At 48.4% G+C, this 25,642-nt stretch overlaps 1 protein-coding gene and 1 pseudogene across 4 annotated transcripts in view; one reads left to right on the top strand and one right to left on the bottom strand.

Annotated features, from left to right (window-relative positions):
• The window catches only part of LOC149360326 (uncharacterized), a 54,192-nt gene that overhangs the window by 22,001 nt on the left and 6,549 nt on the right, over window positions 1-25,642 (top strand). For 3 of the 4 annotated variants that reach the window (XM_089569243.1, XM_089569244.1, XM_089569246.1), the window contains 7 exons: window positions 1,238-1,330; window positions 2,196-2,294; window positions 6,745-6,814; window positions 12,526-12,752; window positions 15,548-15,667; window positions 18,244-18,382; window positions 22,783-23,069. In XM_089569243.1, the coding sequence (XP_089425369.1) occupies window positions 1,238-1,330; window positions 2,196-2,294; window positions 6,745-6,814; window positions 12,526-12,752; window positions 15,548-15,667; window positions 18,244-18,382; window positions 22,783-23,069 (1,035 nt within the window). The remainder of the gene's footprint in view (window positions 1-1,237; window positions 1,331-2,195; window positions 2,295-6,744; window positions 6,815-12,525; window positions 12,753-15,547; window positions 15,668-18,243; window positions 18,383-22,782; window positions 23,070-25,642) is intronic. The other variant, XM_089569245.1, reaches the window with a different exon arrangement.
• On the bottom strand, window positions 9,772-12,249 carry LOC149360327 (uncharacterized; annotated as a pseudogene).

The raw sequence follows: 25,642 nt of genomic DNA on the forward strand, positions 1-25,642 counted from the left end.
CCCAATTTCAGCCCCTCAGTCCTCTCGCGTACAAGTGGAGAGCGGGATTTCCTTCTCCCTATATTGGCAGGTGGCTGATGGAGAGGGTGGTGGTGATCTCTTTTATTACTCCCAAAAACACCACATGCCACGGTTGGTAGGTGGAAGCTTTACCTGGACGTAACAGTTTTTTTTTTTGCTAGAGACACACCTAGCACTAGTGCTCTAATAATGCCAGATGCATTCTAAAACAATGATCTTGGAAAAAGAAATAAATGGCGGTTACACAAATTGGTAATGTAAAAATGCAGCAATCACCGGGAAATACAAGGACTGCACACAGAAACATGCCATTGCAATGAATGTAAACTGCAGAGAGACTGTTCTTAGATGTGGCTGCCACGGGGGCTCAATGGTTACGGTGCTTGGCTGCTGACCCGAAAGACGCAGGTTTGTTCCCGGCTGCGGCGGTTGAATTTCTTTGGAGGAGAAATTCTAGAGGGCCATGTGCTGTGCGATGTCAGTGCACGTTAAAGAACCCCAGGTGGCCGAAATTTCCGGAGCCCTCCACTATGGCATCTCTCATAGCCTTAGTCGCTTTGGGACGTTAAACCCCATAATCTAAACCAAACCTATTCTTAAATGCCAATCACTGGCAGGCCGCTTCGGGATGCTGTTATCCAACTGCAGGATCCTGGATTCTCTGCTGGGCGGCTTGTGCTCTGCTATTGATGCTTGGCTTTCTTTGGGTGGTGGTCTCTTGGCCATCGCTGCTTTCACTTGCAGTCATGCACATTTTCCTCTTCTTTATTCTTGGTTACTATGCTCCGTGCTGGTTGTAGTGTAGCTGGTATGGCTTCACACCAAGTGAGCAGCTTTGGCCCTCTCTCTTCTTCCCCACTAGGATGCAATATCAGCAGCTATTGCTCCTGAGTTGTGACGTAAGAAAAGACCACAAAAAAAAAAAAAAACTCTCTAAAAAACTACGGCTATATTAGTGTAGGTACGGTATGTCACAGCTGTGACTCCTGTATCCGTAGCTTGTGAGTTGGCGAGTAGAGCACTTATGCTAGCTTCACCCTGGAGGTAGATGTAGAGTCCTCTTTCTGCTTGTACGAAGAAAAGAACTTGAAATTCCTTGTACAGCATAAGAAGGTGCAGCCTTGGGCTGCACTCTTGAGTTTCTATGCTGTGTGCTTGACTCTTCACTCTGTTGGCATCAGTCGCATCAGTCAACTGGGGCTCTCATTTGTTCCAGCGGGCCTAGCTGGCGCAGACCGCGGCTGTTCCGAGATGCTTACGCCAGGACCTCCAGGGCGCCTGCAGCCACCTGGCATCACTGGGACTGCCGGTAAGCAGAGCCGCCATTGCATTTACATCGCAGTCTCTCTCTGCTTCTCCTGGTTCAAGTGTGCACCAACTTTGGATGGCTCGCTCGGCGATACCTTTGCCTGCCCAGTTCCCCTACCCCTTGGAATGTGCATAGAAGATTATCGAAGGTGCAGTCAGCAGTGAAACATGGGGAAGCTCCGAGGCTGGAGTAGACTCCTTATGGTAGTGCCGTCTAAAGGGGCTGTTTCTGATGGGGGATTAGCATTAGCCCTCTGGTCTCTGCGGGAAGTATTACTGTCTTTTCAATGCAAAGCTTCAGAGCTCACAGACAGTGCTAAGCAGCTGCCAGTTGTTCACCAGATTCCACTGCAAATCATCGTGTGTGTTGACCATAGTTTAGGAACATTATCGGCCCCCCTCTGGGGCCGATATCGGCACCCAAATCTCATTTGGGGAACTTGTGGGCGAGTAATGCATTGGTGTGTTGAGAGTATTAGTATGTACTATTACTGGTTTCCTTTTCGTAGTTTCCCGCAGTTTTGAAATGCTGTCACTATTACTGGTTTCCTTTTCGTAGTTTCCCGCAGTTTTGAAATGCTGTCACTATTACTGGTTTCCTTTTCATAGTTTCCGGCAGTTTTGAAATGATGTCACTTTCTGGGACCACGTTATTGGCGATGCCGGGTTTCTGCTATAGTTAGACGTGTAATGCTTTTGCGCTAGTAAATGGCACTAGCTCTCGTCCTTTCTCGTGCCTCTCCTGCACTCTGTTAGAGTTGGGAGCTTTTCTTGCTTGCATGTGTTGCACTCCAGTCCATGTAAGCGATGTGCTCGGCTTAGTAGTGTCTTGGCATAAATTCATGTTAAGGGTTTTCTTTTTCTAGGGGGCCATGCTTACGCAGGCCACGACTCTCCAAAGGTTCCCCTTACACCTGAATGCACAGTGCAACTTCAGCAGCAATCTGGCATTCCCAGGATGACTGGTAAGCAAGGTTTTCAGATTTGGGAGATTCTGTGTCGGGTACATTTGTAAGCCTCCACGCAGTAGGACACATTGAAGTGGAGGCTTGGCATGCCCCCCTGGGGACCGTGTGTGCCACTTGTGCAGTTGAAACTTGTGCCATCTGTGTCAAACGAAACACTAACAGATTAACTGAAACAGAAATGCAAGAATGCAGAAACATCAGCTGCTGCAGAAGAAAGGACGTGTGCAGGGTCCATTAACACCTTCACGCATTGATCTTTGCACCGCAGAAGTAAAAAAGCTAGTATTCAGTGTCAGTCAGCTAAAGAAGCGTTGTTTCATTGTGTGTTGCGAATAGTTGTGTTTCATTGGAAGTGAAACTCTTTTTTTTTTTTTTTCTCACCCACTAGTTCGATGTAGGTGATTTACTCTGAGCCCTGCTTCTCGTTCATTCTCGTTCCTCTCTGCCAGTTTCTTCCACTCATCTTCCAATCCCCTCTCCTTTGGCTGCCTTTTTCCTCCACTCTTTAAAAAAGAAAAACTAGCTCATTTCATTACTTTCCAGGCAAGGGTGGTGGAGAGGCAGAGCTGTTGTCTACTGCACTGATAAAGTTTCTCCGGAATTCCGCATGCACGTGCAGTCTTGACATGGCACCTATCACTGTCTATCAAAAGTTTGGAATAACCTCCGAATGGTCCCTTATGTTTGATTCCAGTTGCACCGAGCTTTTTCATTTAGTAGCATCTTTTTACAAAGTGCATCATGCTGTCAGCAGCGCTGCACTTAATCACTTAATCCCAGGTTGAAGATTGTGGCAAAGCAGACGGCACCTTTTTTTCTCGAGGCAGGGACTACATGTGGGCAACTGCGTGAGCTAGGAAGATGCTAGCATTGCAGCTAATACATCGCGTGCCACAGTTTGTCAGGTCATTGCTGGATGAGGTGCTGGTCATGGACAAATCTGTGCAATGACTTTACGTTGCAAAAATGGAGGAGTTTAATGAAAAAGCACCCATTCCGATTGACTCTTCTTTCCCACTAGCGCTGTGCTGCGCAGCGGACACATCATGAGAAGTGTATACAAGGGAAGTTGCACTAGATATTTAATGAGATGGCATTACCATATATTACTCATGTAAGGGCCACACCCCCAACTTGCTAGCTGGTTTCTCGGATTTTGCCCATGTGGCATGTTACGCTGGGAGCCTGCGACACTTGGTATGACCACACACGCATCATCCCATTCACCGAACTCCGCCTGGAACAGTGAACATGCAGTGCTGCAGCGCTGTTAACTGGTCTTGTGCACTCGGTGTTCGCACCAGAAAGGACAAAACCTTATGCTACGCACAAAAACTAGAATGGGGTGGCATGGGTGCTCCCACATTAGTGGCGTATTTCTGACGACATGCCGCCCGCCAGGCTCTGGCGCCGGAGTAGCGCGCCATTTGCCCGGTGCTGTTAGGCCTAGCGCACCATTCGCCCGGTGCTATTAGGCCTAGCGTGCTTCGCATCAAAGCCATGCCAAAAGTGCTTTGAATCTAGTCACGGTTTACTATGTAAGGTGTAATGTTGCCAGTTCACATCATCGCACAATAACCTCGCATTGAAATGGACGTGCATTACTTCCCCAAAGCCTTCGACAGTGAAGCTCGCCGAAAAGCAGGCCAGGCGAACACCACTTCACACTGACGACCATAGGTCAGTTGCATGGCGTGCCGATCCGAACTGTCGGGCCATTCAAGTGCCAGATCCTCAGAGGGTCATGATCTTAACTGATAATCACATGCTGTCTCCCAGTAAACTGCTCTAGCAATCTGTTTTACTTTATGTGGTTAATTCGTGCAGGTCATCGGACGTGCGTCCTATCATTCATACTTTCAGTGCATTATGTATTTGAAGGATGTGCCGGGACTGCGCTAATTCATCGTAAAAATGTGTATCGCAGCATAAACAAGGGGCGCATAATCGGGGCTTCGCTGTAGTAAGGAACATTTTATAGAAAAATTGCTGGTCCTGTGTAAGGGCCACATCATGTTAAAAGTGTGGCCCTTTCACGTGTATACACGGTATATGGCTCATCGGCAACGAAGCCCAGTAGCGGTGTTGACCAGCAGCAGTGCTGGTCACAAATTTTCTCCACTTGAGTAACAAGCTCAGCCAAAACCCAACAGCCAAGAACAGAGGAGTAGCCGTTTGGTGCTGAGGTTTCACTGGTCGCAGGGCAGAAAATGGGTTGGAGCCTAACGGGACAACATTTACCACATAGAGGTGATACAGAGCAGTTGCACATGCAGCAAGGTTAAAATACACAGGAAGAGATCGTATATTAGCAGTGCAATAATGAAACGGAGCCAAACAAGAACATAAACTGTTGACTATGCACTCAATCAACCATCACTCAACCGAAGGACTCCGAAGTGGCCATATGGAAGACTGATGCATGTTCTCTCTCTGCTCTGCTGGCAGAATGATGGTGGTGTTGACGCCAGGAGTTGCACGATAGAGCCCCCTCCAAAGCAACTGAAAGGAGTGTTTCTGCGGCATGGGCTGATTGCTAGCCCTAAGTGCCTTTCTCTTATACTAGGTATGCTGTATGTGTTGGTTACTTTGCCTCAAGGCTGGGCATGCACGAACCACAGTGTTCATAATGTGAGCACCATCTCATCCTCCTGCTAACATGCGTATCATGATTGGTCGGGAAAGGAGGAAATTTTGAGTGTGCATGCGTGTGTTGTCATTGTGCACAGTGACATCTGTTAGCATGCTCAAAGGCATGCACTAGTATTCACCAGTAATTGGAGGATCTTTCTTCGTTCTTCTAGGGAGTTCGACAGTGTATGCAGGCATGTTTTTTTAAAGAGCCCTTTTGGGGTGTTGCATAAAGGGTGGGATCACATGTAGGTGATGACTGTGACGTTTCAATATGAGAGGCAAAGTCGCCGCATATGCCGATGGGCAGGTGATGGTAGCAATGTCGGGAGGAATGTCGCTCTAGTCGATAGCTGTTCGGGGCAAAAATTGAGCCAGCGAACGCAGCAGTTCTAGCAAGTGGTTTGAGCAATATGAGTATATAAACAAGCAAAGGCTAGAGTTGTGGCGACGAATGCCAAGGTTCGAAAGTTATGGCTAAAGTTTCAGTGGTGTTACGCTGGTATTAAGAGTAGGCGTAGTGATTGAACCTTGCAGTATGATTTTGTAAAGCTTGGAGTGTTAGCTAGATAAGTTTGATGTGGGTGCCAGATTGTAGATAACATATTCTGGGCTAAACCTGTTGAGTGATTTCTATGAGAGTAGTAATTTTACTTGCCATGGTGCCTGTTGTAGGTGATGTCTCAGAAATTGAAGGTTTGTTTGCGATGATGCAATGTTAGTGATACGAGTATGTCAGTGAAGATCACCGTAAGGTTATGCCAAGGTATTTGTAAGATTCCGCAAGTTCAGCTATGGAGGTGTTGACAGTGTAGTCAAATACGAGGGGCTGTTGGCAACTGTGAAAGGAGGAAACTTTGCTTTTGTTGGCATTTAGTTCCATGAGCCACTGGTCACACCATTGTTGAATGTGGTGATCATTTTGTGTGACCCAGTTGTCGGCAAACATGCGTGCCTTACATGCTACACGCATTGGTAAGTCATTAACGTAGATTAAAAATAGTGGCCCAAGGACAGCCCTGTGGGGTGCTTGTTACAGCGAGGGAGGTAGAAATTTGGCTAAACTGGGAGCAGTTAGAAATTCCTTGATCCCGCGAGAATGTTAGGGTGTGAATTTAGTTGCCCTAGTTTTAGGAGGAAACGTTTGAGGCGTGGTCTCAAAAGCTTTTGCAAAATTAAAAAAAAAAATTGTCATCAATTTGGATATCACAATCAAGGTTAGCATGCAGATCATGAAAGAAAAGTGTGAACCGGGTTTCCCAAAAAAAGATCCCTTGTAAAAAAGCCATGTTGTGACAGTGAAGGACTAAAAAAAAGAAATTGTTAGCGTCCGGAAAGTTCATGATGTGGGAGTAAAATACGTGTCATTGTGATTCTACATGGTACACTGGTTACAGAAATGCCGCAGATTTTTCATGACATCCGCATTCCAAAAACTGCATTTTTAGTGTGTTCATTTAGCATGCTCTTAAAGTATGCTCGGCTAGAATTCAATCAGTGCCGTACTTAGTAAAGGCTGTTCTGTGAGAAACCGAGGATAGTCATTGCTGTCATGAAGTCACAGCATGACTTGAACGGTTACCATGGCAGGATTTGTCGTACTGCTCACATTATTCCAATTCTTCATCACTTGCTGGTCGAGTGCGTCTCGTGGTGTTTTGTTTGACTGGCTGAAGTCTGGCCACCCAGTGAGGGCATTTCATCGGAGAGCAAGGTTGAAAGGGCAAAGGGCACGTGGTTTCATGTGAAACTGTCATGAATTGTGCCTTGGAGGAAGTAGAAGATGACGTAACCAGTGATGCTGTTTTCAATGTAGGTGGGTCTAGGACGCACAAGGCTCGCAGCAACTACAGGGTGCTGCAATCCACACCAAACACATCACCGGGGTAAGTCACGGTCACATGGTGCGTTGCTACTTCATCAACATGGTTTCACTAATGAAATGAGATAATGGTGCGCATAAAGCCATGTGCAAAGGTGGCTGGTGTCACTGCAGTTGAATCCCAGTACTTTTAATTAAAAGGGGGCTGAAAATTCTTGTTTTTAGGCACAGATGTTGTTATAAGGTCATAGCAGGTCTTAACACAGCTGTGTCAAAAACACAGAAATTCAGGTGCACATAAAAAAAAGGAACACTCGTTTATACAAACTTGGCAAGAATGACCAATTAAAGTGCTCATCGTATGATATGGTGCCTGCATCACATCATCATTAGTTTGTTTTTTAACCCTGTTGGTTAGGCAGCGTTGGAATTAAAGGGACAGTGAGAACAAATTTAAAGGGTTCTGTATCAACTGTCTGCCGAGCTCTAATGACAAACAATCTACCTCTGCTGAAAACGAAGGCTCTTGTAAGCTGGAAAAGGTATCTAAAATGGAATGCAGGTGTCACCACCATTTGCTTGCAAAAATGACGTCTGTGCTTTCCCTTGTCCATGCATCTGAGGCTAGGCATCACCATGCAGTTCCAGTCTGTGATCACAAAGTCTTTTAACTGCCGACTTTGCTAGTTTCAATCAATTGGGATTCACAGTTATAGATCTTCCGAACGAGCAAAAGGGCAGAAGAAAAGGTTTCTTTCTAAGAACAAAATTTGAAGGAGTCTGGACACTAAGGGCACTTATTGGGACACTGCCCCACACTGTTTCAATCAGCTGTGCGCATCTACATGCATTTGTTTTGATGATAATGATGGTTTTGATTTTCATGACAGGACAGCTTGGCCCAAGAGCGCTATGGTAAACATGTTTTCATCTCCACCGGGTGTGAACAAAGACCCATTTTTTTTCAATTGCTTCACCCCAGGGGAGCCATGCACCAGGCCAGAGGAAGGCTTGTACTCGTGTGGACAGTGTGGAGAGTAGTTGCGCATTGCTGCTATGGAATAAGCCTGGTCACATCTCACCTTGAGCCTCGCCGTGGTGGCTCAGCGGTTAAGGTGCTCGGCTGCTGGCTCGAAAGATGCGGGTTGCACCTCTGCCGCGGCGGCCGAATTTCGATGAAGGAGAAATTCTAGAGGCCAGTGTGCTGTGCGATGTCGGTGCACGTTAAAGAACTCCGGGTGGTCGAAATTTCCCGAGCCCTTCACTATGGCGTCCCTCATAGCTTGAGTTGCTTTGGGACGTTAAACCCCAATAAACCAAATCAAACCAAGCATCTCGCCTTGCAAACAAATGATAAAGCTGAGGGCAGCCTCTGCCCTAAGCTTGGCGCATGATGGCCTTAGCTGCCTAAGTGCCATTAAGCCCAACACAACACACACACAGAGTGCCAGCGACTTTGTGCTAGAATCTTTTTACCATGTCTATATAGTTGTGACAAGATATTATAAAGAATCTTTGTACTCTTTGCTTGCGCTCAGATGTACAGATGCACTCACGCTCGGATGTACTTGAGAAAGAAGACAACTTGGGCGCTTGTGTTGTCTACTTTCTTGTGTGTTGCAAGTCTTGGTGCTGGAATCCTTTCGTCTGGCAGCCAACTAGCTCAGCAGCTAACTAAAAAAAAAGTATGTCGACATAGCCTCCAGCTTACCGCTTGACTCTATTAATGTATCTCTATGACAGAGCAATGTATGTGGAACACAGCTGGCAGTAAGCGGTTTGTCAGACGCCAAATGGTCACCGGTGGTTATGGGAAGCTCCAGGAGCACCGGGATAACTACACTTCCAAGATAGTTGTGCGATTGATTGCCATGGTAAATGGTGCGGAATAGCCCCAGTGTCATAAGTTGAGCTATTGTGACCAGGAATATGAATTCGTTTGTTCTCAGTGACTAGTTTCCTGGCTGAAGGAGCTTTTGTGCGCTGAAAATTGGCCTTGTGGAGAGGGAAGGTGCGGCAACTTTCTCAGTTCTCATTTGACTCCTCAACTGTACCACGAGGAAATGGAGGGAGCAAAAGAGAGAGGGGGGGGGAAGGGGGGGGAGGTGCCATGTGGAGGTGTGTTAATTTCAACCACCTGGCATTTCTTAAACCTGAAATTCTCTACGTAGCACCTATGTTACAGGGGGTGAAAACCTGAAGAATTTTCAGCTGTGCTAGTAGAACTACAAGACTTGGCAACTTGCTTGAAGTCATTTCAAACATGCGTATCAAAGAAATATCGAAATGCCTGTTGATAGACATGCAGGAGGCCTGTTGAAAGATGTATTGTTGGAAAAATTAACCCTAACGGGAAAACTCCCAAAATTTCTCTAGTCGTAATGCTGCACTGGCTTTTGACGGCGCAGTGTTGAATTTTTCCTTGATTTACTTTACACACCTGCCTATTGGTACAGTTTTATCGACCATAGGCATATAGAAGTCACGGAAGTAATTCAATTGCGCGTTTGTCTTTTTTCTTAGTTTCAGCAATGGAGGTGCCATTTGTGATAAAGCCTCTGAGTTCACAACTTGTTTACGATCGCAAAACAGAAGCTTGGGCAAGTTGGTAATCCACTGAATTGAAACGGCAAGATGTTGAAACTGCGACGAAGGATGAGCGCTTGTCTTTGTGTGGCTTCTTTCATCCTAGCCTAGATCCTAGAGTTTAAAAACCGAAGCGTGGCCTTGTGGTAGAGCATCCGCCTCGCATTCGGGAGGTGCTGGGTTCGATCCCCAGTGCCGCCGGGTGCCCACCGGTTTTTTTAATGGGTACAAGATTTCCCCTGGCCTGGTGCTCGGCTCTTCTAGGGTGAAATGCTTGGGAAAAGGGTCTTAGACCAAACAGTTGCCTTGACGGATGAGTGATAAGTTCCCCCGCCAAGCAACCATAAGTCCGCCTCGTGCGGCATAAGCCCAATTTGTGGCTTAGCCTAAATCTCACTGTTTCTACTCGATTGCCCGCTCGATTGCCTAGCCTTTCTTTAATCCCACTTCCTCGTCTTCCTCCGCCTGCTTCTTTCATCACGACTTCGTCTTTGCTGTCTCGGCATCACACTCGGCCACGACTGCGGACGCCCTGTTGATTGTAGGCCGCGTCGCACCCAGACCTCGTTGTCGTACACGCGGCCACTCGTCTCGCCCCGCTTCAGCAGCCGCTCCTTCATGGTCTCGTCCTTCACTTCGACGTAGAGCAGGTTGGTGCACTTGCACACCTCAGCCTCGAAGCGGTCACCCTGCTCGGTGTTCCTGGGGTAACCGTCAATCAGGAACCTTTGGCTGTCGCCACGCTCTTCCTCATTGCTCCTTTCAGCAGCTGCAAGACCGTGACCAGTGGGACGAGCTCACCCTTCGTCATGATTTTGTTCATCTCCTTGCCCAGGTCGCTGCCGGACTGCACCTCCGCCCGCAGCAGGTCACCGGAAGAGATGTGCGTGAAGCCGTAGTTGGCCGCTATCTTCTCGCATTGGGTACCTTTGCCGGAGCCGGGGCCGCCGAAGACAAACACGACGGGGACGTTGAGTTCTGGAGGCCCGTCCATTGGCGTTGAAGTAGGGGAAGGAGCAGGGGAGCAGGCCTGGCTGGAGGCGGAACTTCCTCAGCCTTCTCATCTGGTTCTTTTCTCCTCCACTTTCTTTTCTTCTTCTTTCTCTTCTTTCTTCTCATCCTTCTTCTCTTCCTTCTTTTCCTCTTGGCCTTTCTGATCATGAACAGGCCGTCCATATCATCGTCGGCATCCCTGACATAGGCGCCGCGAAGTCGTCCGCTGGTGGATCGGCATGGAGGGCCGCGGCAGACCAGGACAGTACCCGGACAGTTGCAGGCTCTCGACCGTGGCCCTGCGAGGTTGTCATGCAAGGTGGTGTGTTCGAAGCTGCGTCGACGCATCAAGGGCGACGCCGGTGGTGGACTATCTTCTCGATTCTCATCAAGCTGCCTGCCCTGATGCAACCTCTCTCTAACGGGAGGGGACGTGGGAGCATCCAATCCTCGTTCGATTTGGAACATTTGGAGGCGCGATACTGATGGCCTGCTGCCAACCCTGGAACCCGGAGAAGGCGGCAGCCGCGAATGGCCTACTGGTAGCCTGCGTCCGGAGCGGGACCCGGCAGTTGCTGGCTGCCGAGCAGGTGGCACTGGAGGGGTCCGCTTTCCGCTGAGGGCCTCGTAACCCTCTTCGATGCGGTCCTCTTCGCGGAAGTCCACGCTGGAAACAGGCTGGCGCCGGATTTTGTTGTCTGGGAAAATTGGCTCATGACACTGACGTCCCGGCAGCAGGGGACGCGGTTGTCCTGGAGTGGCCGTCATCCGTTGAGGCGGCAACCCAGGCGACCGCACTCCAGGCGGCATGCTACCTAGGTTATTACTGCTCGGACTTGAGCATCCGATGACGCTGCTGATAGCCACTGAGCCCGGAGCCGCCGTCACCGAGCTGGCGAAGCACGGGTGCCGTGGCGAAGGTGGCGTCATGAACCCAGCACTGCCTGCAGGAGGCGGCTGCGCCGAGGGCCGTCCGAAGCGGTGTCCATCATGCGTCGATGCCGGAATGTTGGGATGCCTCATCGGTCCATGAGACGGTTCCCGAGACATCAGCGGGGACGGTGGCACTGCTGAGACGGAGCCCGCGCCCCCGATGGAATTGGGAGGAGCGCTGGTTGCGTTTAGGCCGGGAACTGCCGACACCTCGGCGAGTGAGGCGGTCATCTGAGAGCGGTGCACCACGGAGGACGCGTATCCACTCGTCGGCTGCGGTGACTGCGGTGGCGGACTGACGATTGTGTTGGAGCCGACCCGCAGGAGCTCGGATGCTTCCACCGCGGCAATGGGTGCCTCAGAGCCCAACGCCTGCTGCGGCCACGTGCGGCCCCTGCAGGCCTGAAGAATGCGTACCTTATCTTGATTGTAAAGGGCGATGTCTTCGTCTGGAGCCTGGCGCCGCGCTCTCATCGTCGTGAGTTTGGCGTCGTGCGCAGTGGCCAGGGGTGTAAACGCGGCAAGAAGTGCAGAGGTCCAGGCCGGCCAAGTGGTGTAGCGGCGGCCTTCGTACTGGTGCCAGGCGCGGGCGGCACCGCGGAGATGCTCTTCCGCGACGGCGAGCGTGGTGGCTGGAGACCAGGCGAAACGCCGGGCAGCAGCGTCGACCACTTGAATCCACGCTTCAGCGTCGTCAGAAAATCCACGGTACTCCGGAATTTGTATCGGGGTTACTGGGTATCCAGAGGACAGTGATGCGCGGCCAAGCGCTGCAGTCAAAGAAGTAGATAACTCCCGGATGATGGAGAGGGCTTCGGGAAGAAGGGCCAAGGCTGAATGCGCCGAGGAGGCATGGACGCCGTTCTCGGGCGGAAGAGGGGTTCCAGGCGCCGAGGGAGCCGGCCGTGGGACTGCCCGGCCGCTTCGAAGGAGGAGCGACGGGTCGTGGAGGTCCGGGCCGGGCTCGACGTTGGTCGACTGCGCCATTGTAAAGACAGACACCGAGACACGCTGAGCTGAGCGTCCGCTCGATTGCCTAGCCTTTCTTTAATCCCACTTCCTCGTCTTCCTCCGCCTGCTTCTTTCATCACGACTTCGTCTTTGCTGTCTTGGCATCACAATATATATAATATATATAGCATTATTCTACTTTAAAATTTTGCACTGTGCTTTGGCTGAGATTTTGGGCTGTCACTGTGTTCGAGAACCCTCTTTTTTATGACGGCGCTGCTTGATTGTTTTTCTTCTTCTTTCCTGACGCAGGCTGGGAGGTAGCCCCGTGGCCCTGGGAAGCTGCGAGGCAGGTGGCAGCACAGACAGTGCAGACACGAGCGCTTCGAGTGCTGGTCACTGCAGCAGACCGCCTGGGGTGCCAGACTTATTTTCACCGGACTTCGACAAGTACCGGGAGCTGATGCAGCAGGACCTCCTCGAATACTACCACAGAGACCGCGTCCAATCGCCACTGACATCAGTCGGCGGGTCGTCCGGTAATGACCTCAAGGAGACTCGGATACCTTGGGCTGCATTCCTTGTCGGTCATTGTTGAGCGTATTGGTTCCAGCGCACTTGGTGTTTGAACTTTGGGCTTAAGTTGTATGAACTGCGTGCTCAAGTAGAACTTTTTTGCTGGACTAGTTGGTCGATTCTGACGTAAGTAAAGCAGCGTGAATGAAGGTTGCCGAAGGCAAACCGAAGAAATGACAAGAAAGAGTGCTGAGCCAATTCCTTCTTGAGGCAGAGCGTGATGTGCTTCAAGCTTTCAGTTTTGTAATCCAGCATAGGACCATAGCTCAGGGGCTCTAGAGTCCTTTCGGTGTAGGCAGAACCCCCAACAGCTTTCAAAATGTGCTGAGGAACCCCACTTGGTTTCTGTCCTTCCCTGCTTGACATAAATTAAAAAAAAAAAAACAAGAACACAGAAGCATGGTTCCCCTCTAAAAAGAAAAACTGATGGTCACCATGCATATATAATGTGACATTCAGTGAGAGCTGGCCGTGGTGGATGCTGCTGCTCGTGTGCTGGGAGCTCCCTCTGCTCCTTTTTTGTCCTGCATGTTATGCCAACAACACCCACACGAGGGCGCCGCTCTGTGCCTCATTTCTCCTGTAGTTATGCCAACAACACCGCAGGGTTGGGAAGCACACCCTTCAGGGGGAGGACGTGGCTTTCCACAAATTTGTTTTTCCTTGATGTATTTATGTGAAATTTTTTGCACATGCTGGAATTTTGAGTACTCTCGCAAAATTTAACTCTTGTAGTAGCATCTTCAGAAAATTATTTTCTAATGTGTATTTTCCTCTGAGCCCTGCGAAAAGGCTGCAGAGTTAAGAAAACATGGCACGAGGCTGGTTCAACATTCATTGCGTCCCCTACTGGTATGAGACAATTTTTTTTTTTTTTTCCGGGAAGCACAAGTTTTGGTTAATCAATTTTTGCGATGCGGCGTCTGTTGACACATGTAGAGTGAAAAGAAAATTTAATGCAAAAATATAAAACTCACAAATTTGAAAGGCAAAGATTGTCTTCATCTGGACTATGGTGCCAGGGGTGCAACAAAACAGATGGGGTCTAAAGAGGTAGAAGCAGTCATGCAGAAATCTGCTGCATAAGGTGTCTAGGTCAAAAACCTTGGCAGGTAAGAACGCCCACTGTTTGAGTGTTTCCCCACAATGCAGAGCCACCACAGTTGCCGAAACAATTTTTTTTACTTCCTGGTCGATATCAGCAAGGAAACGTGGGTGCAGCATAAATTATGAGGCATGCAAGCGGCTAGGACAATTTTGTTCTAAGCCTAATTTTTTGGGGATCTTTTTGGGACTTCAAAGCGACATTCACCCTTAGCAGCTGTTGCTCATTGCCAAATTAACAATGGCCAAGTGTATAGTGAAGTGATCTGGTACATGCTACCACAATATGATCGTTCCTAGAAAAGGGGGGGGATGAGAAGTTTGATTTAGTTTTGCTTCGAGGACTCTAAAAATGCAATTCAGGAAACCGTGTTTGTTTGTCAACCCGGCCATATCTCGAGCAAGTCATTTACCTGGGAGTCTGGACAAGCGTGTGCTCGCACTGATTTCTAAATAATGATCACGCAAGTTTGTGCACTTGTGTATTCGCGTTTGTTTTGGTCACACTGAACTAAAAGCTTCAGGGCTGTTCGTGGAGCAGCATAGTCAGACGTGACCGAATGCATTCGTGAACAAGTGCGCTTTCTTTTGGTCTCTCTGTGCGTCCAGGCAGGCACCAACAAACAAAACAGTCAGCCACAGGTTTAAAAAACGGTGCAAGTTGTGCACACTTGTGCAGAAAGGACATTTGGGTTAGCTGGGGGGAGGCGTTGTAAGTTGCACTAGATTGTTAGACTCTGAAGAATGCAAGACGGCCACCAGTGCTGGCGTGGTCCCTCCATGACTTTGTTATTTACCAGTTCTTGTTGATTTGATTGCTATGGCACTCTGACTGTTGCTATAGTGCAGGGGTTCTCAAACGTCTTTGCTTGGAGGAACCCCAAAAGCCTTCAATAAGTTCCAAGGAACCCCCCCCCCCCCCCCCACTTTCACTTACCAGCAATGTTGTCGAGTGCATTTTTGCAAAGAGAGAGTTGCAAAAGTTAAATGTTTATTGCACCGATTAATACAAATACTAATGTGATGGGTGGTACTGCTTCCCTTTTGAGAGCAAGCCAAAGCGTGGCTCAGCAGCACTCAGAGCCAGTCTCATATCAGCTGCCGGGTCAGGGCCGGTGAGGGTTCTCGCGGAACACAAGAAGACAGCCCGCGGAACCCCTGTGTTCCGCTGAACCCAGTTTGAGAACCCCTGCTGTAGTGTATTGGGGCTGGTTTTGTTGCTTTTGGTCTGCACATTAAAATTTTTAATAAGGGAGTAATTACTCATTGACGTCCATACGATTGGGCATCAGGCGAGCGTTGAGCCTGCCCGAAAAGGCCATTGCTGGCACACGAGCTTGATGCTTCTTCTTCTTAGTAAGTGTGGCTTCGTTAATGCTGAGTAATTGTTGGACTAAAGGCTGCCCTTTTAGAGGTGGCGTGAAGGCTCGTGTGGAATTTTCTAGACCGATTCCTGCTCTGGACACCTGACTGTAAACCTTTTCTTTGTTTGCAGTGGGGTTGCTTGCACAAGGGTTTCGTATGGAGTAGGTGGCTACGGAACAGTAGGCGATACTAGAGCTGCACTGTGCTCCTTTAAAGCCACTGTCATTGCCAAACCTGGAAGACTGTCTCAGGTGCACGTGTTGGTTGTGTGTCTTCCTCTTTTGCTCAGATGACATGTCCCCTGGGCTCACCCCCCCTCCACATGCTGTTCCCCTGTCAGCATCCAACAGCACGGGCGATGTCCGGCAGATCGTTGCAGTCCCACTGCCGGACTCTCCAGCACATTACAGTGAGTGGACTGGGTTGTGTTACTGCGAGGTTTTTGTTGATTCTTTGAAGTATTCATTGGTGCATTCATTGTGTACCTGAAGGCAGTCATGGGCATTGCATGAGGGGTGCGTATCGAACAGTGGTGGCAACAGAAAGTAAAATTAAGGGTGGTCATCGTAGTCTTCAATGGGTGGCTTGAGGGGAGACGCGGGTCTTGAAATGAACATTTTTATTAGAGATATCGGAATTAAATTAAGTGTGTATACTATATGTTTATTCCTCCTGTTTTCAAAAATGTAATTAGTTTCAGTTTCAGTGAGTGAATGAGCGTTGTATTTCGTTATTCTGCTCATTGATTGTAGCCCCATGTATTTCCTTCGTCCTGTGTGTTCGTCCCTTTTCCGTGTTTTTTAGCGCTCACCAATTCCTTCAAGTATGTATTTCCAACTAGCCCCAGTAGTAGCTCTTTTTCCTTTGGTATTTGTCATTTTAAATGCCTTGTATAGCTCCTCCTGCATGGGCCAACATATTGGCCTGCAGTATTTTGAAATAAATAACTCGATTAGTTACCATATTATAGAATAGCTGTAGCTTAATTAGTTAAATGCTTAGAGGTCGTTAAGACACTTTCTTTCTATATTTGTTTGTTTCGATAGATGTGGAGTGTAGCAAAAGACGTGCCATCTGAGCCGTGCTATTCATATATTTATTGAAGTACATCATCGTATAAAATTATTAAAATTTTGTCCAATATGGTAAATGTTACGTTAATGTCCAAAGCTCTACATAGGCTATGAGAAACTCGACAGTGGAAGGTTCCAGAATAATTTCGGCCAACTTGGGGCTCTTCAACGTGCACCGACATTGTACAGCAAAAAAGGTATCTTTTGCCTTCCCCTCAGTTGAAACATGGCCACCACAGCCGGGATTTGGTCCTGTGCCCTTGGGTTTCGCAGCCAAACACCGCAGCCACTAAGGCACCATTGCGGGTTAACAAGTAGATGATGTCCTGGTATTTCATGGAATGCAGATCGCCACATACCATATGTCATGCTGGCTTGTGTAGACTTGCTGCAGTGGTCTGACTCTTGGCAAGAATGAATAAAAACAAAACCCTTGTGTATTCTTTGTCGACCTTGTCTTTGGCTTATACATCGTGTAAACTTGTGTAAGGGCCGCGCACAAACTTTCCACGACCAATGCGGGAATAGCCTTCGAAATGCACGTGCTGTAGCCTTCGCGATCAGCTCCGGCTGCGAGCAACAATGCGCTTGATTGCGGAGGCCACTGATGGGCATAGGAGCTCTTGATGGTTACCACTCTTATGTAACAGATTCGGGGGTAGCTACTTGTGGAACCACTGGGACTGCATCACGCGGATACATGTAGCTGTGGGGAACTCAGACTGTGCCATGCACCAAATGGTACAAGCACTGTACTCAGTTTCATACATAGCAGTTAACGCTGCCAAAGGTACGAAAGTAGTCTGCTGCAAAAAACAAGCAAAATGTATCCGTCCGCCTCTCGTCGTGGCTGAGTGGTACGAAGCGCGCGCCTTTCTGTTCATTTTAAAAGGGGTCAAGGTTCGACTCCCGGCTCGGCTGTTTTTTTTTTTTTCATTTTTCTTAAAAGATTCATTAGGTAGAAACTCGAAACTGTCAAACTCTAATACCTGCTTTGAAAAACACAGCACTGTTTACTTGTTTTGAAGGTAAAAGGCAGGCATACATACAATGTAACTTGAGTCTGATGGTGTTGAGTGCAAAGCTGTCATATTTAACACTGCCAGAGCTAGATATTGCCACCTTATTCCAGTAGAGAGACCTTTTTTCTTGAACCTCGCAACTGTCCGAGGGCTCACCCTGGTCATCTCGCCCACAGTTTCGAGAACTTCACGCACAGTCTTCTCCGAGAAGCGCTTCCTTACGCTAGAGTAAACGTTGACAATCACCTGCTTGCAGTCTTTAGAAATTTTCGGAGACTTCAGCTTGGAGAATAGGCGAGCAGGAGATGTTTTTGAAGCCGCACTGGGGTTAGAAAACAAGCGAGTAGGAGATAGTGGTGCCACTTTCGCAGACTCAGAAACCGAAAGACGAAAGCAGACGACATCACCGGCCGGCCTAGCTGCGAAAACCTGATAACGAGGAGCCGGAAAAAACCCAGAAAACTAAGGCACTCTGTTCTGAAGAACATAAAAGAAAAAGCGATCTTTTTGCAAAATAAAACATTTTTATTATCATACTACAATATCGACCAACATTTACTTTAATTTTAAGTTGATTACTCTTTTCACTTTCAACGCACTACATTACGATGCGGACGAGGAGCGCGAACAGGCGCCGCAGCCTTCACTGCGTTGACTGCTATGTATGAAACTGAGTATAGTTCATGCTGCTCAGCACAAAAGGCGCCACACTCTGACATGTTTAATGGTGCAGTGCCCCTCCCCTTACCTGATTTCTCCTTTATGTTACGCCAACGATGACGCAGAACCAGGAGACAAGGCCTTAACAGCTGTTGCTGTATAGCTGCCGCACATCCAAGGCATGACTCGTGCCTCATGCTTGGATTCTTTTTTTGCGGCTGTGCTTGCAGCGGACTCTCCGAAGCAGCTGGACTGCAGTCCGGTGGAGTACCAGTTGCCGGCCTCAGTGACCTGGAGGAGGAAGCAGCACGGTTGGCGCCAGTCATCTGCCACCCCACCAGAGACATCCCCCACTGTGCATCACACGGGGTATGGTGTCCAGCCACACATTCGTTGCCTATATGCATGACGAACAAGATGGTTTTGTGCTTGGCTCTGTTGGTGGAAGCAAATGAAGAGTCATTAGTCAGTTTGTGGCACACAAGGGCATCTAAAGCCTGACCAGAGTTCAGTTTCGTTCATGAGTGTGTGACTATTTAATATTGGTACAACTTGGCATTCACTGGTACAAAGGAAGTAAATTGCTGTACGACTTAGTTTCAAAATTGCTCAGGCTCAGGCAGAAGTTGACAGAATGTGTGTGTGCTTCATCTTTGGAAATCAACTGTGATGCGGCTTAGTTAGTGAATGGCACTTCCTTCATTCAGTAAGAAAACAAATTATGGCAGGCACTTAAGACTACTTACATGCTATGAATGCGAAGGTATGCTTACGGGGTGTTTGGCTGCGGCAAAGGCATACTACTATAATACAGTGGTCAGTGAAGCTGATCTGTTCGCGCCGTCCTGATCAGCTTGGCTGGTTTTTTTATCAGTGTGCACTCACAGGTAAAAAATTGGTAAAGGTTTAACGTACTTAAACTGAGTAGACCTGCAAAAGCACGTGTTCATTCTTCAATTGGAGGGGGCACCTAAAGGCACACTGAGGAGAAACTGAAGCTGGCTTGTATCGACAGAATACCAGCTCCTGATTACAAAAACGCCACTCATACTGACAACAAAGCTCTTGTAACTTAGAAAAGAGAAAGAACTAAAATACAGGTATCACTGCAGCAAGCCAATCTTGCTAGTACAAGCGAGTTGATGAAATAGGAGAAAAGGCTACAGATCTCAGAGGCTCACAAAGGTGCATGAAGGTGACGTGTTCAATCGATATTGAAGCATATATTTGTTTTGAAACCACTAGCGCACTTTTATAGCACGAGGAAGACTGAAAAAAGACAACCTGAGTGTTGGAAGTCTGCAATTGCTGGTGCAACAGGTGGCGAGTTGAGTTTCTGTATGTTTTCGGGTGCTTTGCGGCTATGCGTTCTGCATGCTGACATGGTTGCATTATACGCCTTGGTTTACAAGAGCAGAGCAGCAGAGGACCTCCAAGTGCCTAAGTGCTCCTCGGATGAAGTTCATACAACGGCACGGATGAAGTTCGTACACCGCTCGGCTTATTTACATCGTCAGTGCACCAAGACGCTGGGCTGCATAAGCAGCCTTATGAGGACTATTATTACAGAATTTAAATATGCCCGCACGTACTAGTCGCTACACATCAGTGGTGATGGTGGCTTGGCGGTGAGAGGGACACTGCCGACTCCTCGGCGCTAACACTTTCTTGCCACACTCTCCGGCTCAGCCGTCGAAAGCATCACACACTATGGGGGGGGTTGAGGTTGCTGAATGCAGGCCGCAGTTCTTTTCGAGAACTTCGTTGTTGAAGTCTGGAGCAGGATCTGTCATAATGTTGGTGCAAACTTAAACGAATTGATGATGGCTGATAGAGGCCTTCAACGTCCGGCCGGCTGCTAGGCGGTAGCGCAGCACTCGCTGTCAGCAATCACGGAGACCTCATTTCCGTTTCCGCAGAATTGGCCATTCTCTACTTAACATTCATAGATGGCGGTGAGTGCTCATACCACTACCAGCGCAGTGGCGCAGCGGTTAAGCGATGCGCCACTTCACTGGCCGGTGGCTGTTCCTGTCACATCAACCCATAGGGATTGTGCGACCCATGTTTCTCTACCGCCGCCGCGGTGGCTCAGTAGTTACGGCGCTCGGCTGCTGACCCGAAAGACACGGGTTCAATCCCGGCCGCAGCAGATGAATTTCTTGGGAGGCGAAATTCTAGAGGCCCTTGCACTGTGCGATGCAAGAGCACGATAAAGAACCCCAGGTGGTCGAAATTTCCGGAGCCCTTCACTACGGCGTCCCTCATAGCCTGAGTCGCTTTGGGATGTTAAACCCCATAAACTAAACTAAACTGTTTTCCTTCCCGAGCAACCACTGGCACAGCTGGCACCATGCTCCTCCAAACTTACCCAAAGTTACCCGATTAACTCAGGTAAGCTCGGGTAGTAACTTGGGTTGCTAGGCAGTGGCATAAGATTGTACTTACGGTGACAAGGTTCTTGGTCGGTGTTTGGTGATCGTACGAGTGCTTTCACACTGAAATGCATCTACCACCTATGAGCATCCGTGCACCAGAAGCCCACAGCAAAGCCAGATTCAAAGACTCTCTGCAGAGGCGATCAATGTGAGAGTGAAATGTCGCAACTGACCCTGCTAAGGCAGGTTTTCTGCATTACATGATGTGATCGCTTTTGCGTCTTTGTTTTTTTTTCCTGCTCTGTTGCGCTCATTGTGAGGTAGCCCTAGGTTGCTACTCAGTGCTAATCCAGGCATTGCTTCTTTTTATCTTAATTTGGAAAATAAAAGTATGGAATGGAGAGAATTCTGTCAGCAGGAAAAGTAAATGGACCACGAAAAGTACTCGACAGTTCAACTGCAGTTGGTTGACTTACAATTGAAACCAAAGCAGGGCACCGTAAGTAAAGGAGAGACAAAGGAGATATCAGGGATGCTACACCGTGGTTGCGTTTTTGCTGCGTGGCCCTCTGCATCCCTCTTGGTGGTGGCCTTGAGCAGTTTCTCTGTCAACACTCGGAACCCGCACGCCTCCACATTCCCACATTCGGCTGCTAAATGGCCTGATAGCGCTATCTCGTTCTACTCTTAAAGAAGCTTAAGCATCCTCAGAGTTACTTTTTCTTTGATATGTAATATGGGGGTCCACTTACAATCTTATAAGTACTATATACAGACTGTTTCGTCAGTTGGAGAAAATCTGAAAAAAAATTCTCAGCCTAACCGCTCGCTTGTTCGGCTCCAATTTCACACCAGAGTGGCATCTGGCGGTCAGTTCTGTTTTTACGCTTCGTTCGAATGCTGTACTTGCCTGATTCGGTCAGAATTAATTGAAAACCTCCATCATATGCGGTGATGGCGGACTGAAACGGCAAGCTTTCGCAGCAGTCTTACCCGTAGCGCCATCTGTGCCCGCCGGAGCAACGAGTGCTCTACCATTGAGGCTGCGCTGAAACGCAAGAGCGGACGGAGAAGCCCCCCCCCAAACCTCTTTGCACCTCGTGCTTCTCCCATGAGTTTCTCCGTATCCTCCCTGCACGGTAGAGTGCTCGTTCATCTGGAGGGCGCATGATGGCGCTACCAGCGTCATTGCTGCAAAAGCTCGCCGTTTTGGTTTGAAGATTTCTAAATAATTTTGACCGAATCAGGCAAGTTCTCCACCCAAGTGTAATATAAAACAAAACTGACCGCCAAGTGCCACCTTTGCGCAAATTTCGAGCCCTAACAAGCGTGCGGTTAGGCCTAGGGAATTTATTTCGATTTTCTCTGGTTGGTGCAACTTTCTGTATAGCCTGGAAGTGAGTGGCCAACTTTTGTAGTGCAGGCTGCTCAGTTTGGTTGCTTCCTTTCTGAATACTGATTGTGAGTATATTTAAATCCGGTATAAACTTTATTTGCCCGTTTTTTCTCACTAGTTGATTCTAAGTCAGATTTAGCTGTTTTTTCTCGCCCGATTCTCACGGCTGTTATTCGTGCTCGCATTCAACAGTTCGTGAAGGCTAAGTGTGTCAGCCTGTCTGCCACTGTACTGCCTAGCCCTGCTGCTCAGACTGAACCTGCAAGCAGACCTTGTTCTAACTGCAGTGTTGTTGTAAGGGATCATTAGTGTACGCGGGGTCATCGGAATGCGGCTGGGGCGCTCAAAGCAAAGCGTCTCCTTTCTCGGAACGCGGCCAGGAAGTACGGGTGTCCCCCGCCCCGCGGTACCGATTCGCGCACGTACTCGCACGAATGTGTATTTGTGTTCATTTTTATGTTTATTTTGTGGTAGAGAGGGTGGTTTACCTTGTTGAAGCCGGAGGGCTGGCCATGCCCTTGAAGAACCAATCATGCTGAGAGCACAACATGATTGGAAGCTACGAAATGTGGGCCGGGCCTTTAGGGCTTTAAAGCCGGGTCCCGGAGCCGGAAGCGGGGTTCGGCACTAAGGTGAGATGCTATGCATCTTCGGCTATGCCGAGTAGAGGCCTCCCCTAGTGTTAGCCAGTTCCGCCTTTTTGTTGTTTTGTATCGTTTTGCCATTTAATTTGTCTCTAGTGCCTGAACTTCTATACGCTGTAAATATTTGTGTATAAATCTTCAGTTATTGCCTTTTTTATCCCTGCATCTCAACTGATCACAAGACCGTCTCTGACGGGGCACCCCTGGTGCGAAGAAATAAGCTTCAGTCTTCGAGTTACCAACCGTCTCTGGCGGGGCACCTCTGGTGCGAGGAAGATAAAGAACCTGTGAAACTTTACTGTCGTGCTACTTCGCTTTGTCCCATGACGAAACGCAAGTCTCTTATCGCAGGCGCTCGGAGGCGAGTCCCATGGCTGGGGACAAAAAGTCCAGCGATGAAGAAGACGGATCGGGAAGTGACATCGGCCATGGTGGGAGCCCTGGAGTGGCTGCGTATGGGTTTCGCACACCGGACCTCAAGAACTACTGCCATCGCGTCAAGGCCGACATGGCGAAGATGTACAAAATTTCCCCATGGCCATCACCAGCCGAGTCCGTCGAGAGTGTCGGAGAGGATGTGGCACAGCACCACAGTACGTCGCCACAGCTGTCGCCAGCAGATTCCATCAAAGCTGTGGGTGAGTGCGAGCACCAGTTGGAGCCCAGATGGATTTTTACTGAGCATTTTTGGTGAGCGACGGTTTGTGTTTGACTCGTGATGTGGATTGGGGATCACGGCAGATTGGTGCCTAATTTTCACAAGGAATGCAAGCGGGCAACACAAGGGGTGGCATCAGATGAAGCGCTTCATCTGGCATCGTTCTTTGCACTGGCCGCACATACTTTTTGCAGTGTAACTGTGTTAAACCCATTTGAGTCAAGAAGCAGTCAGTGACCCCCAAGACTGTTGCATCTGCACATGAGGTACTGACAAAAATGAGCGCAGGGCCGCCACGGTGGCTCAGTGGTTATGGCACTCGGCTGCTGAATTTAAAGATGCGGGTTCGATCCCGGCCACAGCGGCTGAATGTCTATGGAGTAGAAATCCTAGAGGCCCATGTACTGTGCGATGTCAGTGCACGTTAAAGAACCCCAGGTGGTCTAAATTTCCGGAGCCCTCCACTGCGGCGTCTCTCATAGCCTCAGTCGCTTTGGGACGTTAAACCCCATAAAACCAAAAATGAGTGCAGGATGATGGCATTCTGTTGCTCTGTTTTGTGTTCTCTCAGCTGAAACATGATGCAGCAGAATACCTGAGCACCATCTCTCTCTTATCTGTAACTGCTAAGGGTGACAGGTGGAACTGCCGTTTCCACCAGACACTTCTTGAGGTTCAGACACAAAGCTGAAACCCTGGTTGCATGAACAGTCGGGCCACCAAACTGGCCTTGAAGTGTTAACGACTTGAAAGTGCGCATAACAGAGTTGGAAACGGTTTACTATTGTGTCGCGTGCCTTCTCACATTGGTGAATTGCAACAATGCGTAAGCAAATTTCATACAACAATGGAATAGCAAATGTGAAGCACTGGATGGGGTACTTTGTGTAGCTGCTGTTTTGCAATAGGTGTAGGTGGCAGAAATGGATGCAAGCTCAGGTGGGTGAGCTTTCTGAGACTTCACAGCAGTGCAAACACTACATTCAAGTTTACCATGTCAACGCAAGTCATCACGCACACGGTCATCATGTGCTGTGGCATAACTACGCTATGACACAAGTCTGAATTCCAGAGAATTTATGCGAGTGGGTTCTTTACGGGAGTATATGCAGTAATTATAAAGTATCGTTAGGCGACGTTATGGTTCGCAATATTTGAAATGTTTGGAACTACGCTGTTTTTGTTTGGCTAAGTCGCAGTTTTGTTCTTTCTAAATTTAATGGTATGGGATCCATTTCCATTCGAAGGTCGTTGCAGAGGCATCAAAAAAGGAGCGATATGTGGATATTCTAAAAATATTTCACAGTAATGAGTTGTTAATACCAGTTATTGGGGAAGGGGCCCAGCTTTCAAACAAAACCGAGATGGCAGCCATCGGGGATGCAATCGTGGGAAGCGATGGGCGTGAAGTCCTGTCACATTTCGCTCCAAAATCACCATTTCCAAGCTTCGTAGGGGCGAAAAATATACACCTGTTTTAGTAGTTGGAGGTCAAATTTGGAGCTCTAAGCTTTTAAACAGGAACTTTTTAAACAGGAGTGTATTGATCCCGAATATGCCATTTTCGCATTTATCATTTCATGACCCCCCTTTCCCCTTAAGACTAATCCTCTGAATAAAATGAACCATGAGAGACCATTTCATTGGTTTCGCGACTCGGTATAAAAAAAAAACAAACACTTGTGACGAGCTTTTGCTGCGACCGCAAACCGTGGTGACGCCGCACAACGGAGCTTCCATGTGGCACTGCCCGGGAAAGAGCTATATATATATATAAAATGCTTCTACGCAAGAAAGTGCACTGCCACAAGGTGACTTCCGCACACCACCTTTGAGAAAAACTGTGGGGAAGCAGTCCAGTGGGAGCGCACTTTCTTGCTGGTACGGAAATGACTGCGCGTCGTCACGCCTCTGCTGACTCGGAGACCTGACACTGTCAGATCTTGGCATTGTGTACGTGTCACGTGCTGCACTCGGAGCTTGATGGAAAGCAAAAATCGGAGACTGCTGAGGGATACAGCGAGAAAAAAACAGCGGAAGAAGAAATTTAGACCTCTGCTATTTCGAAAGGGGATAATGTGAGCTGGTTTCATGGTCCCTATCTTCAGCTCACTTCATTCATAGTGCAGTAAATGCTGTTTGCAATTATCCTCTCTCTGAAAGACTACTTTCATGTAACATATTTTTTTTAGGGCACTTCCGTTAAGATGAACTTCTGATAAGACAAATTTTGTTGCTGCTTCAAGTTTGTATTCATTAACGCCTAGTGTATTGTGCTCAGGTTTTTCCCCCAGGGTAAACTAGGAGGACATTCTGGAAGCTGTAAAGCTGGGATGATGCATTTCTCCTGAACATTCTCGCTCCTTGCGAAGCTTCAGCCTCCCACAGCTGTGAGAACGCTTCCCATTGCCCCCACTCTTTTGTGATGGCCATAAACATGTCACAGGGAATGGCATTCGCTGGAAGGGCCACAAGTCAATGAGTAGATGGTGGTAGTGTGTGCAGTGGGAGCAGCGAAGTCTGTGGGGTGAAGTGTTTGGAACACCTTATGTA

Source organism: Amblyomma mixtum, chromosome 2 (assembly GCF_055824585.1).
Source record: "Amblyomma mixtum isolate Tamu chromosome 2, ASM5582458v1, whole genome shotgun sequence".
Classification (NCBI taxonomy): Eukaryota; Metazoa; Arthropoda; class Arachnida; order Ixodida; family Ixodidae; genus Amblyomma; species Amblyomma mixtum.